Source organism: Neoarius graeffei, chromosome 2, assembly GCF_027579695.1.
Source record: "Neoarius graeffei isolate fNeoGra1 chromosome 2, fNeoGra1.pri, whole genome shotgun sequence".
Classification (NCBI taxonomy): Eukaryota; Metazoa; Chordata; class Actinopteri; order Siluriformes; family Ariidae; genus Neoarius; species Neoarius graeffei.
Genome location: NC_083570.1, coordinates 56455300 through 56470770, shown reverse-complemented (window position 1 = coordinate 56470770; position 15471 = coordinate 56455300). Strand labels below are relative to the sequence as shown.

The following is a 15471-nucleotide window of genomic DNA, read 5'->3' as shown; positions in this document are numbered from 1 at the left end:
TGTACAAGCAATGCTTATTTAACAGTAACAAACTTAAGCCCTATATGTTGAAATTCCTATCTTATTCGTTCGTTAATTTATCACACAGTCTTACCTCAGTCAACTTCTTCCCGTCTCCTGGTTGGCTGGTGATAGATTGCTGTCACTGTAGCACGTCGGAGCGGTTCATGCCAGGCTCGAGTCCGATCCACCACTGATGAGAATAAGAATCCAGAATGTCATCAAAAGACATATTTTTTTCTCAATAGACGCAGGTGATGTTAAAGCCTATTGGCAGTCACGAGGCAGACTACAAAACCGCAAAACCGCAGGGCATCAAGGCCACTGTGGCCTTACGGCAGATATTTTTTTCCAAGGGCACAAGGCCAAATTGAGAGGGCATGAGGGCCATGGTCCTCGTGAAATTCCTGCCCTGTTCTGAACTATTTTTCATGTTTTTTCATATTAGCACTTTGTCTACCTCGTTGTTGTCTGGATTATTTTTGCTCTTTTTGTTTGACCTTTTTTTTTAACTTTAATTATATCATTTTTTATTTATTGGATTTTCTGGTTTGTGTTCTGCTATTGGATCCTAACTCACCACATCTCGCCACCCTTAACAGTGAGAGGCGGGGTACACCCTGGACAAGTCACCAGGTCATTGCAGGGTCGACACACAGAGACAAACAACCATTCACACTCACATTCACACCTATGGTCAATTTAGAGACACCAATTAACCTAACCTGCATGTCTTTGGACTGTGGGGGAAACCGGAGCACCCGGAGGAAACCCACGCGGACACGGGGAGAACATGCAAACTCCACACAGAAAGGCCCTCGCCGGCCGCTGGGCTCAAACCCAAGACCCCCACACACACTGTGAGGTGACAGTGCTAACCACTATACCACCATGCCACCTCTTGGTAAACTCCAAAAGTAGAAATTAATACAAACAACAACAAATGATTAACAAAATATGATCTACAAAAATACTTAGAAAGTGGGTAAAAAGGGAAACAAAAAGATTTCCTGACACAGGTTCAACATTATCAGTTCATTTGTTTACAAACATTAGAATTACTTTCTCCTTTACGTGAACACCGACATCAGTATATTTATATAAAAGATACTTTGTACTCAATATAAGTCTATGTAAAACAAATTTTAAATAATTATATTTTGTGAACTTAGTACCACATAGCTATTATTATTATAAATAATCATCTGGGTGTCGATAATTATGGAACGGTGTGGATAACTATGGACAAAGGTGTCGATAATTGTGGAACGGTGTCACGTGGTCTGATACGCAAAGTAATCGGGAATCAAGTCATTTCTTTTTCCAGTGGAAGTTTGAGAAATTTTTCATGCACAATTTACTTTTGCAACGGCCAAAAGATCATTAAGGTGCCGATAATTATAGCCGCCGCTCTAGTTTTAATCTAAACGAGTCTTTCCTGGTTAAATAAAGGTGAAATAAATAAATGTGAGCAGCGTTTTAAGAAACAAACACAAACACACACAAGGACCAAGAAGAAGAAACCTGCTGTGTGAGAGCCAATCCTGCATTTTATACATACACATACAGTGGTGCTTGAAAGTTTGTGAACCCTTTAGAATTTTCTATATTTCTGCATAAATATTCTGCATAAATCTCCTTTGTTTGTGCCATGATACACTTCCACAAACATGCGTTGTGAAGCTCAGACTTTGATAGATACCTGTTCTTTAAATAAAACAGGGTGCCCACTCACACCTGATTGTCATCCCATTGATTGAAAACACCTGACTCTAATTTCACCTTCAAATTAACTGCTAATCCTAGAGGTTCACATACTTTTGCCACTCACAGATATGTAATATTGGATCATTTTTCTCAATAAATAAATGACCAAGTATAATATTTTTGTCTCATTTGTTTAACTGGGTTCTCTTTATCTACTTTTAGGACTTGTGTGAAAATCTGATGTTGTTTTAGGTCATATTTATGTAGAAATGTAGAAAATTCTAAAGGGTTCACAAACTTTCAAGCACCACTGTGTGTGTGTGTGTATATATATATATATATATATATATATATATATATATATATAGTTGGAGAATAGAGTGTGAGTAGCTCTAGCGAAGAGTAAAAAAATTATTTCTGTAGTTTCAAGTCATTTTGTTTGTTAATGTGGAGATTTGGTGGTGATTGTGTTTGTGCGTCAAGGCGCGCGCCGTTAATACGCTTAAAGGAGCGTCACGCGCCTGTAGAGAGAGAGAGAGAGAGAGAGAGAGAGAATGGTAAAGAGGAGAGTCTTTTCAGAAGGAAACTGCCTCAGACGGCTGGCGGATGAGAGGGCAGCCCTCAGGAGAAGCTGCCCCTGGGGTGGGGGCTCGTGCTGAAGCGGGTGCGCACGCGGCGCTGAGGAGGAGGAGGAGGAGGAGAGGCAGCGGTTTGATTTCCACAGAAATGCCCACCAACCTCACCGCTTCTGCCAACCACACCGCTCAGCTCTCAGCCACAAACTACAACTTTCCTGCACTCGTATTTGGGATCCTGCTCATCATCGTGATTATCTGCGGGAACCTGCTCGTGTGCCTCAGCGTGTACAGAGAAAAGGCTTTAAAAACTACAACCAATTACTTTATTGTAAGTTTAGCCGTCGCGGACCTGCTGCTCGCAGTGCTCGTTCTGCCCCTGTTTGTTTACGCAGAGGTAAGTGCAACAACCCCGGGATTTATCCCATACATCTTATTTCTAGGCTGGTCAGCTTTTTCTACTCAACTGGAAAACTGTGAGGGTAAAAGGAACTGAACAATATACCTACTCTTTTCCAGTACATCACCCTTAATGTACACTATATGAACATGACCATGACACACACATGTGCTTGTTGAACATCCCATTTCCTGTTATAATAACCTCCACTCTTCTGCAGAGTGTTTCCACTAGATGTTGGAGTGACTGAGGATTTGTGAGCATTAGTGAGGTCAGGGGTTCAGTGGGGTTGAGGTCAGGGTTCTGTGCAGGTCACTCAAGTCACTGTCATGCTGGAACAGGTTTGAGCCTCTTTCTGAACTCCAGTGAAGGGAAACTGTAATTCTACACCATACACAGACATTCTATACAATTGTGCTCTTCTGGTCATTTGGGGAAGAACCACATCCACATATAGTCAGTTTTCCACAAACTTTTGCCCATATAGTGTACGGTAATTCATTTACATCTCTGATCCTTTGGCGTATTTGCTTTAAGTTTTGTCACCAGAACTGTGTGCATGCTTCTGAAGTGAAATCCAATTATCCATTAAACAAAAGTGTGAGCTTGGGTTCACTTGGCATGTGAGATGGGAGCGACACCTCCTACAAAGTGTGTAGCCTCGCTCCTGTTTCCCACCAGTGCGCAGCCAGTACAGCCCCCAGTGCACAACAGACGTTGTGTCTAACACGGCAGGGTTCGAGTCCAGCAAAACAGACTCGTAACAACAGCCCATAACACCGGAGTCCCTGGATGTTGATCGATTTCTACTTTACACTACTCTCACTTTGCTTGAAAATGTGGAAGAGGTAGTATTAGTTTATTACCTGGTTATTTCTGGTCATGGTCTCGCCTGACATCCTTACTGTGCAATCCAGCAGCTTTTCCTCATTATCATACTCCGCACTCTGTTGCCAGGAGCTCATGCATTCCACTTGTAGGGCAAATATGGGTCATTGGCATAAGAAAGGAGCTTTTACCAATAAAACAATTGAAGCTCTCCATTCCTCATCATTAAAATGCCATTGAATCCTCTTATCTGAGTTTTTTTAACACCCACACACACACCCTTTTGACACTGGGGTGTATCAGACCCAGAATAGCACATCAATTTGAGGGACATGGAGTGTGTGTGTGTATGAGAGAGAGAGAGAGAGAGAGAGAAAGTTTTGCTTGGGATAAGGACACAATATACCTAATAAGTATGATATGATGATTCCTGACACAGCCTTTTTGCTGTCTGCCAGCCAGGGAGAGAAGAAACGGATAAGGATGGAGTGACAGACAAAAAGAGGGAGTGCATGAGCATCAGTATAATTAAGGCAGGAGAGAGAGAGACGGACAGACACTCATTGCTGTTCTGTGTTTCAGTTCCAGGATGGAGTTTGGTCCTTGAACATGACCGTGTGTGATGGCCTGATGACCATGGACGTGATGCTGTGTACTGCCTCCATATTCAACCTTTGTGCAATTAGCATTGACAGGTAGGCTTGACAGAGAGAGAGAGAAAGAGCAAGAGTGAGTGAGAGAAAGTGAGAGAGCGCGAGAGAGCAAGAAAGAGAGAGAGAGCGAGAGAGAGTGAGAGAGCAAGAGAGAGCGCAAGAAAGAGTGAGAGAAAGCAAGAGAGAGTGAGTGTGAGAGAGAGACAGCGAGAGAGAGTGAGAGAACAAGAAAGAGCATAAGAGAGAGAACGAGAGATGTCTCACATGGTCTTGCACAGTAATTTCGATCATACAGGTGCAGGCATATGAGGGACATAAGTATAACCTCAAGGCACAAACAACAAAACATACAGAGTGAGTTAAAATATTTTTAGAGTGACAGACAGTCCCGAGCAGCATGTAGAGGTTACCTGTGGATGTCTCATTTACACTCTCATTGACATTGTCCTGCTGATCGAGGGTGGCTGCAAAGTTAATTGCGTCTGATGCCGTGCTCCCAGAGTGGTGCACAAGATTAATAGAATTGCACAGGTCAAGGGGAATAAAAGCACTGAAACGAAATCCTTTCATGCAGCGATTTTATGAGCGTTTATCTTTCTGAACTTTGTGCACAAACAGAAGTGGATCTGCTTCTAATAGCATCTCTGTTTGGATTGCTGCAGGTTTATTGCTGTATCCATCCCACTCAATTACAACCGTAAACATGTGGACCAGCGGCAGATTGTCCTGCTGTCTGCTACCTGGATCCTGGCACTAGCTGTGGCCTCGCCTGTTCTGTTTGGCATCAACGACGTGCCAAATCGGGATCACAGTGAGTGCAAGCTGGAGAACAACAACTACGTGGTCTACTCCTCTGTCTGCTCTTTCTTTGTGCCCTGCCCCATCATGCTGCTGCTCTACTGTGGAATATTTCAGGGCCTCAGGAGGTGGGAGGAGGTGAGGAAGGCCAAGCTGAAGAGCAGCACGCAGCAGGCCTGTCACCAACTTGAGGAGCCACCAGCATCTCTACCACCGCTAGCTTCTCTACCGCCGCCACTTCCCCCAGTCATACAGAATGACTTTACAGACCTTAATCTGAAAGAGATGGACCAAGATCCTGTCCCAGATGGTCCTTATACAATAGAATGTAAGAATGGGCCTGTAGCTTCGCTGACCTTCTCGGATAGTGGTTACAACCAAGATCAGAACCAGGAGAAGAAGAGGGCTAAAATTAACAGGAGGGAGAGGAAGGCCATGAGGGTGCTTCCTGTTGTGGTGGGTGAGTAGATCTTCATTGTGATCTCAACACTGCTGCTGAAAAAAAGTGTCTCGGTGCATGAGGACAGCTTTAGTGAGCCTTGGTTCAGAGTCTACAAATCTCAATGGATGAACACCATTCTTTTAAAAACATAATCCTTCAGTTGGTGTCGTATGGCACATAAACATCACAAGATCCCAGTATAGTGGTCCTCAATTCCAGTCCTGGAGAACCTGTATGTTTTTGTGTTTTCTGTGATTTAACACAATAATTTACTGGCCTGGATTATTGAAAGTGATTGAGAAACACGGCTATATAGAAACCTTTGTGTATATTAAGTAGGACTGGGTGATATGACGAGATAATATCCACATCATCACGATAAATTATATCACAATATGTTTTTCTACTGAAGTATATCATGATATCCATCCATCCATTATCTGTAGTCGCTTTATCCTGTTCTACAGGGTCGCAGGCAAGCTGGAGCCTATCCCAGCTGACTACGGGCGAAAGGCGGGGTACACCCTGGACAAGTCGCCAGGTCATCACAGGGCTGACACATAGACACAGACAACCATTCACACTCACATTCACACCTACAGTCAATTTAGAGTCACCAGTTAACCTAACCTGCATGTCTTTGGACTGTGGGGGAAACCGGAGCACCCGGAGGAAACCCACGCGGACACGGGGAGAACATGCAAACTCCACACAGAAAGGCCCTCACCGGCTATATCATGATATCTTTTTATTAAATTTAAAAGAAAACATTTTTGCTAATAATTCCTTAGTACTGACTGGAAGCCAAAATAAATGCAATTTTCTCAACATTAAATAAAGTATCATCGAACAATTTAATATTAACGCAACACTACTAACATATTGCTGGGAAATTGTTCACAAACCAAAATATTGTGATACATACATATTGTGGGCGGCACGGTGGTGTAGTGGTTAGTGTTGTCGCCTCACAGCAAGAAGGTCCGGGTTCGAGCCCCGTGGCCGGCGAGGGCCTTTCTGTGTGGAGTTTGCATGTTCTCCCCGTGTCTGCGTGGGTTTCCTCCGGGTGCTCCGGTTTCCCCCACAGTCCAAAGACATGCAGGTTAGGTTAACTGGTGACTCTAAATTGAGCGTAGGTGTGAATGTGAGTGTGAATGGTTGTCTGTGTCTATGTGTCAGCCCTGTGATGACCTGGCGACTTGTCCAGGGTGTACCCTGCCTTTCGCCTGTAGTCAGCTGGGATAGGCTCCAGCTTGCCCACGACCCTGTAGAACAGGATAAAGCAGCTACAGATAATGAGATGAGATGAGACATACATATTGTGTATCACTGAAATGCCTTTTGAGAATCACAGGATATTTTTGTCTTATTTCACGAATACTCGATTCTGATCGGTCAATTACAGCATTCTGCAGTCTTCAGACCAGCCTGTTGCTATGGACCATGTCATTAGTGGAAGCAAACAAGAAAATCATTTTAAAATATACATCAGCTTATTTAAATATACAGTATATATTAGCTTATTACATGACTACTCGTTAGGTAATGTACAGCAAGTCGGTCATTATTGCAAAATAAACTCTTTCAGGGTGATTCAAGACCCTCTTGCTTGGCATCAGGGTTTATCTCACCGGCTCACCCACTCATAATACCAAGTTATGTTTGCGATAGTATGATGTGTCAGAAAACCTTCATATTTCTTTTTGATAAGCCACTAATCGGTTGAGTATTTTTGTTTAGTTTATCACTAATCACTCTTATTAAATTGGTTCTAGGCAAGTACCAACATTGGTTATGATGTGACATGAGAATTCATTGATCAAGTTTTCGCTGTACACATATGTATACTGTATAGCCAAAAGTTTCTGGACATATGACCATCTCAGGCACAGTCTGCATACAAAGACATCCTGTACAATTGTGTGTTTCCAACTTTGTGGCAACAGTTTGGGCAACTTATCATACACTTATAATATACAAACTGGATATATATAGTATACAAGTTCTGCAATTCACTTTCCTCAGTGTCATCATATGATATTTAAATAATATTGACTGGCGTTGAGTGGTCTATCAGATATATTCCATTCAGCGAGCATGATACTGAACGAGTCAAAGACGAGTTCAATATCATGGTAGCTGCATGGAATATATCAGATATACCATGAAAAAAAGTCAGCCAGTATTATTATTATACATACACATTCCTTTCAGGTGTTCAACGCGTCTTTCTCTTTCAAAATTCTCTCAAAATTTTCCATATTTCACGAAGCAAACCTTGGTGGCCATGTTTGTTTACAAATTGTCACAATCGCTCACTAGCATGGAAGTTTTACGTCTCTGACGTACAACGTCATGTTGTCTTGACAACCATGCAATATCGTAAACCATATTCAACGCTGGGCGGCACGGTGGTGTAGTGGTTAGCGCTGTCGCCTCACAGCAAGAAGGTCCGGGTTCGAGCCCCGTGGCCGACGAGGGCCTTTCTGTGTGGAGTTTGCATGTTCTCCCCGTGTCCGCGTGGGTTTCCTCCGGGTGCTCCGGTTTCCCCCACAGTCCAAAGACATGCAGGTTAGGTTAACTGGTGACTCTAAATTGAGCGTAGGTGTGAATGTGAGTGTGAATGGTTGTCTGTGTCTATGTGTCAGCCCTGTGATGACCTGGCGGCTTGTCCAGGGTGTACCCCGCCTTTCGCCCGTAGTCAGCTGGAATAGGCTCCAGTTTGCCCGCGACCCTGTAGAACAGGATAAAGCGGCTAGAGATAATGAGATAAGATGAATGAGATATTCAACGCTCATTCTCCACTGGGTAGAGTGGTGTTAATACATGTAGGATAAGCGATATGCTAACAATATTGCATGCTGTCAAACCAGATGAATGAAATCCGCTAGAAGGGAATAGAATACATGTTTTTTCCCATCGAAAAAGTGTCCTGTATGTATAATAATTTTTATATCCCTTATCAAAAAATTCCCATGCAGGGATTGGCCAAGGATGGCTCACGTGATAATTTCACCATTGATTAAGCAATGTATCTCATGACGAGTCAGATGGCGAGATAGTGTGAGTCAGTCATGGAATATCCTGGCTATACCATGAACTGATGTCACAGTTTCAAGCTACACGGCCGACTTGAGTCACAGCTGTGGCTCCGCGAGCATTTGTGTGTCTATGTATCATGATTATGCCTAGCGAGGCAGGCAATAGCATGGTTAAAAATAAATAGATAGATAGATAGATAGATAGATAGATAGATAGATAAAGCGATAACATGGTACATTGCACATGCGCAGGTCGAAGGTCGCTCCGATGTAAACAACAAACATGGCTGCCTCCAGTGAGTTTATGCCAAGATTCAATCTCATCAACGAAAGTTAAAGTTAACATTTTTTGTTTGGAATTTTTTGATCAGGGATATAAATGTAATATACCCTGCGCTGAGAGGCAGCGGTAATTATGGATTCTGTTCAGTGACTGGCATGGTACTGCTGCGCCCCTCAGAAAATAGTACTATGCCAGTTACCTCAGAGAATCCATAATTTCAACTGGAGCCTCTCAGTGCATGGTATATTAGATTAATGTGCAAATCTTCACTGGTTTCTCAGCATAGATAAAGAGTTTTGGTTTGCATCAAAGAGCAATCTGACTAACATAGCTAGCAAGTTTCAGATGTTGCAGCACGTTCGCTTGTGTTAGAGATGAGACGTTTTGTAAACATATTCCAAATCTGTCTAGAATGTTTTTTCCCCTTCTTCCAGTGACCAGTATAATGGCATTTCCATAGTTGAGAAGGAATCGTGTTCAAAATACTGTAAGCCCCAAATCGCTCTGTACCTTCGCAGATGCTTCCCATATGGAATATGACAGTATCGTGCTGGTTGATTATTTTGTACATTGTCCAGTATAACAAATTATCAGCAAATAACTAAATGTTGGGGGGGAAATGTTGCAAAATTGAGAAGAAGCTTTAAGTCGTCATTAAATCAAGTGAAGGTTTCTGAATGTAAAGACAGGATGCACAAGCTGTGAAACTGAGTGACTGACTCTTCTGAGCCACGTTGGCTAATCAGCTCCTTAAATCCTCCAATCCTATTATGATATAACCTTTGTCCTAGGTTGAACGCAGCCATAGGGAGCTAGGACACTCACGTTTACAGCATTTTGCACACACACCTTTATCCAGAAGTGTTACAACACACACACACACACACACACACACACACACACACACAGGGTTAGTCAAAATTATGTTAACACTTGAATGGTAGAAACCATTTATTCACAAAACCTGTTCACCATCGTGTTCAACACACAAAAACCAGCGAGCAACAGTACCGTTTAAAGCCCGGACACACATTTCACGGTCATGGCGCACCACACATTCAGGAGAAAAATAATCCACACACACACACAGTGGCGTGCAAAAGTATTCATCCCCCTTGGTGTTTGTCCTGTTTTGTCGCATTACAAACTGGAATTAAAATGGATTTTGGGGGGATTAGCACCATTTGATTTACACAACATGCCTACCCATTTAAAGGTGAAAATTGTTTTATTGTGACACAAACAATAATTAAGATGAAAAAACAGAAATCTGGGGTGTGCATAAGTATCCCCCCCCAAAAAAAATAATAAATAAAATAAAGTCAATACTTTATAGATCCACCTTTTGCTACAATTACAGCTGCAAGTCTCCTGGGGTATGCCTCTATTAGCTTAGCACATCTAGCCACTGGGATCTTTGCCCATTCCTCAAGGCAAAACTGCTCCGACTCCTTCAAGTTAGATGGGTTGCGTTGGTGTACAGCAATCTTCAAGTTATGCCACAGATTCTCAATTGGATTGAGGTCTGGGCTTTGATTAGGCCATTCCAAGACATTTAAATGTTTCCCTTTAAACCACTCCAGTGTAGCTTTAGCAGTATGCTTAGGGTCATTGACCTGCTGGAACGTGAACCTTCATCCCAGTCTCAAACCTCTGGCCGACTCAAACAGGTTTTCCTCCAGAATTGCCCTGTATTTAGTGCCATCCATCTTTCCTTCAGTCCTGACCAGCTTTCCTGTCCCTGCAGATGAAAAATATCCCCACAGCATGATGCTGCCACCACCATGCTTCACTGTAAAAATAGGGTTCTCAGGGTGTTGGGTTTGCACCACATATGGCATTTCCCATGATGACCAAAAAGATAAATTTTAGTCTCATCTGACCAGAGAATCTTCTTCCATGTGTTTGGGGAGTCTGCCACATGCTGTTGGGCAAACTCCAAATGTGTGTTCTTAAGCAATGGCTTTTTTCTGGCCACTCTTCTATAAAGCCCCGCTCTGTGGAGTGTACGACTTAAAGTGGTCCTATGGACAGATTCTCCCATCTCCGCTGTGGATCTTTGCAGCTCCCTCAGCGTTATCTTTGGTGTCTTTGTTGCATCTCTGATTAATGCCCTCCTTGCCCGGTCTGTGAGTTTTGGTGGACGGCCTTCTCTTGTCAGGTTTGTAGTGGTGACATATTCTTTCCATTTTGCTATAATGGATTTAATGGTGCTCTCTGGGATATTCAAAGTTTGGGATATTTTTTATAACCCAACCCTGATCTATACTTCTCCACAACTTTGTCTCTGACCTGTTTGGAGGCTCCTTGGTTTTCATGTTGCTTGCTTAGTAGTGTTGTAGAGCCAGGGTCCTTACAGAACAGATCGATTTATACAGACATCATGTGACGGATCATGTGACACTGATTGCACACAGGCGGATCTTAATCAACTAATTATGTGACTTATGAAGTGAATTGGTTGGACCAGCTCTTATTTACGGGTTTCATATGAAAGGGGGTGAATACTTATGTACACTCCAGATTTCTGTTTTTTCATCTTAATTATTGTTTGTGTCACAATAAAAAAAAACAATGTGCACCTTTAAAGTGGTAGGCATGTTGTGTAAATCAAATGGTGCTAACCCCCCCAAAATCCATTTTAATTCCAGCTTGTAATGCGACAAAACAGGACAAACACCAAGGGATGAATACTTTTGCAAGGCACTGTATATATAGATGTATATATATATATATATATATATATATATATATATATATATATATATATATATTTTTTTTTTTTTTCTGGAAATACATTCCTCATTATATATAGCAGTTACGTATAGCTCCTACTGCTCCTTCTCTCAACTCGTCCCTCCACCCCCTTCTCTTCAACTTGTCCCTTGTGATGGAGTGATGATGGTCTTCAGCAGCTGACAACAGGGACAGTGACAGAGAGCTGTTCCATAATTCATAAACCGAGGACAGATGAGTCACTGTCAGCCACACCCCTCTTACTAAGAACAGCTCTGAAAGAATACAAATCAATCATGGCAGCCTGCAAGCTCTTTTTTTCAGCCCAATCACCACCGAGAAACGATTTGTAACAAGCATGTGAGATTAATTTAGCTGTTTCATGAGGAAAGGTTTTGACCTCCCCTAGAGCACATGTTGTTGTGCCTTTAACATGACACATGATCACAGGATGTTCTGGCCGATGAGCTGACGTACTCTGTGCTTTTCATTCCAGGTGCCTTCCTGTTCTGCTGGACTCCGTTCTTCGTGGTGCACACGATGCGTGCTCTGTGCCAGGACTGCGACATTCCCAGCAGTCTCATTAGCATCGTCACATGGTTGGGTTACGTTAACAGTGCCATCAACCCCGTCATTTATACCGTCTTCAACACAGAGTTCAGGAAGTTCTTCAGGAATTTTTTACCTAAATGCTGCTAGACACATTGCATGCCGAATGTTCAATTGGCCAATAAGCTCTGAGCCTGACCATGATTGTAAAATAAGGCAATGCTTACATCTTGTATATAGTAGAATGTGTACTTTGCCATCATAATACAATGTTACGTTGTTGTTGTTGTTTTGTTTACACTTGAGTTGAATTGCTGTAACAGCAGAATTGCAGTGGGACACTTGGCTGTTTTTAACGGCCTCATTCATAGGCTCTTATTGCATGTTGAACATGACTGACTTTGACTTTGTTCTTCAGCCTAGATCTATGTTGCGAAATGTAGTCATTTAAATCACAGCGACCCTGGCCAGGATAAAGCATTTACTTAAAATGAATGTAGTAAATGCAACGTGATGGAAGAGTAAAAACAACCTGCACCCGCATTTTTGCGTTGGCTCCTGTGAGAAACACATCAGGTTTTTCCAATAAGAATATATTTACTTGTTCGTGATTAAATATATGTCAACTTTATCCACCATCAGCCTGTGTAGCGGTATATTTTCATTCGAACCAAGTAACACATGATTCCTGAGTCTTGCATACACTTACGGAACAGCTACTTTTTTTTACAATAAACATTACACACACCTGCAAAGCTTAAAAAAGTTCCACCAATCTTGTCATTATTTTGTCATTTTCTTATTATCCGTCTTCCCATGTCAGGCTTGTTATTCTAAAAACACCTAAAGTGTCTGAAGGTCAAAATAAAAAAGGTGGAACATGTTTTGTAGAAGGAAGATCAGCACTGTTTTATGTTCTCACTGCTTTTAATATGAGCAGGACGTCAGTTTGCATTATACTGAGGCTAAGACAGGGCCGAGTAAACCCTCCTCTTACAACCCTGATTCCAAAAAAGTTGGGACAAAGTATAAATTGTACATAAAAACGGAATGCAATAATTTACAAATCTCAAAAACTGATATTGTATTCACAATAGAACATAGACAACATATCAAATGTCGAAAGTGAAACATTTTGAAATTTCATGCCAAATATTGGCTCATTTGAAATTTCATGACAGCAACACATCTCAAAAAAGTTGGGACAGGGGCAATAAGAGGCTGGAAAAGTTAAAGGTACAAAAAAGGAACAGCTGGAGGACCAAATTGCAACTCATTAGGTCAATTGGCAATAGGTCATTAACATGACTGGGTATAAAAAGAGCATCTTGGAGTGGCAGCGGCTCTCAGAAGTAAAGATGGGAAGAGGATCACCAATCCCCCTAATTCTGCGCCGACAAATAGTGGAGCAATATCAGAAAGGAGTTCGACAGTGTAAAATTGCAAAGAGTTTGAACATATCATCATCTACAGTGCATAATATCATCAAAAGATTCAGAGAATCTGGAAGAATCTCTGTGCATAAGGGTCAAGGCCGGAAAACCATACTGGGTGCCCGTGATCTTCGGGCCCTTAGACGGCACTGCATCACATACAGGCATGCTTCTGTATTGGAAATCACAAAATGGGCTCAGGAATATTTCCAGAGAACATTATCTGTGAACACAATTCACCGTGCCATCCGCTGTTGCCAGCTAAAACTCTATAGTTCAAAGAAGAAGCCGTATCTAAACATGATCCAGAAGCGCAGACGTCTTCTCTGGGCCAAGGCTCATTTAAAATGGACTGTGGCAAAGTGGAAAACTGTTCTGTGGTCAGATGAATCAAAATTTGAAGTTCTTTATGGAAATCAGGGACGCCGTGTCATTCGGACTAAAGAGGAGAAGGATGACCCAAGTTGTTATCAGCGCTCAGTTCAGAAGCCTGCATCTCTGATGGTATGGGGTTGCATTAGTGCGTGTGGCATGGGCAGCTTACACATCTGGAAAGACACCATCAATGCTGAAAGGTATATCCAGGTTCTAGAGCAACATATGCTCCCATCCAGACGACGGCTCTTTCAGGGAAGACCTTGCATTTTCCAACATGACAATGCCAAACCACATACTGCATCAATTACAGCATCATGGCTGCGTAGAAGAAGGGTCCGGGTACTGAACTGGCCAGCCTGCAGTCCAGATCTTTCACCCATAGAAAACATTTGGCGCATCATAAAACGGAAGATACGACAAAAAAGACCTAAGACAGTTGAGCAACTAGAATCCTACATTAGACAAGAATGGGTTAACATTCCTATCCCTAAACTTGAGCAACTTGTCTCCTCAGTCCCCAGACGTTTACAGACTGTTGTAAAGAGAAAAGGGGATGTCTCACAGTGTAAACATGGCCTTGTCCCAACTTTTTTGAGCTGTGTTGTTGTCATGAAATTTAAAATCACCTAATTTTTCTCTTTAAATGATACATTTTCTCAGTTTAAACATTTGATATGTCATCTATGTTCTATTCTGAATAAAATATGGAATTTTGAAACTTCCACATCATTGCATTCTGTTTTTATTTACAATTTGTACTTTGTCCCAACTTTTTTGGAATCGGGGTTGTATAACCTTAATGAAAAAGGCGCCGTCGAACAACGGCTCCATTGAAATGTGAGTGGCACTTTGGGTGACCAGTCATATTCTGTCGCTGGTTTGTGAAACAAAATCAAACGTCTGGCTCAGTGTAAATGTGCGTACATGACAGAACAAGATAGTGTTGATTTTCACTGGTGCACTTTACAAACTGAGGTGATCACTGTAGAAAAGTCAGGGAGGCTCAGGCCAGCCCTCTTCAGCTGTTCCGTGATTACCTCACCTGCGATGGAGTAAGCGGGGCGGGGTATTGTAATCAGTGCGGTTTGTTCGTTTACAATGTAGCATCTAGACGGTTGCACCGATTGACTTCAAATTTTCAGGGTAGGTGGGCAATGGTCCGTAGATTAAATTTTGGGGGTAATCGGGTCAAGGTCACCAGAAAGGTCAACCTTTCAGTCAAAATAACATATTTTCCACTATAACTCAAAAACTATTGCCGACAGACAGATATTTATGAGCATATAGGAACTCCCATATGGCTTTTCATTTGTCACCGTGATCTTTGACCTTGAGCGACCCTGAAAGGTCAAACTCAAGGTCATGGATTTTCAGAGGGCTGTAACTTGAAAACGGTTGATGGTAGACAGATATTTACCCTTATCAACTTATAGGAAGTACCATATGGGCTTTCATTTGGCACCAGGACCTTTGACCTTGAAAGGTCAAACTATAGGTTATGGGTTTTCAAAGGACTATAACTTTAAAATGGTTCACGATAGCCAGATGTTTACCATTATCAACGTATAAGATCAACCATCATACCATTATCAACATATATGAGCTTTCAGTTGCCGCCATGACCTTTGACTTTGAATGACTTTGAAAT

At 42.1% G+C, this 15471-nt stretch overlaps 1 protein-coding gene across 1 annotated transcript; it reads left to right on the top strand.

Annotated features, from left to right (window-relative positions):
* Positions 1-2433: 2433 nt before the first annotated feature.
* On the top strand, positions 2434-12162 carry drd4a (dopamine receptor D4a). Its single transcript, XM_060908464.1, has 4 exons — positions 2434-2679; positions 4093-4205; positions 4826-5421; positions 11960-12162. Exons 1-4 carry the CDS (start codon positions 2434-2436, stop codon positions 12160-12162), a joined length of 1158 nt encoding a protein of 385 aa, XP_060764447.1.
* The last annotated feature ends 3309 nt before the right edge of the window (positions 12163-15471 follow it).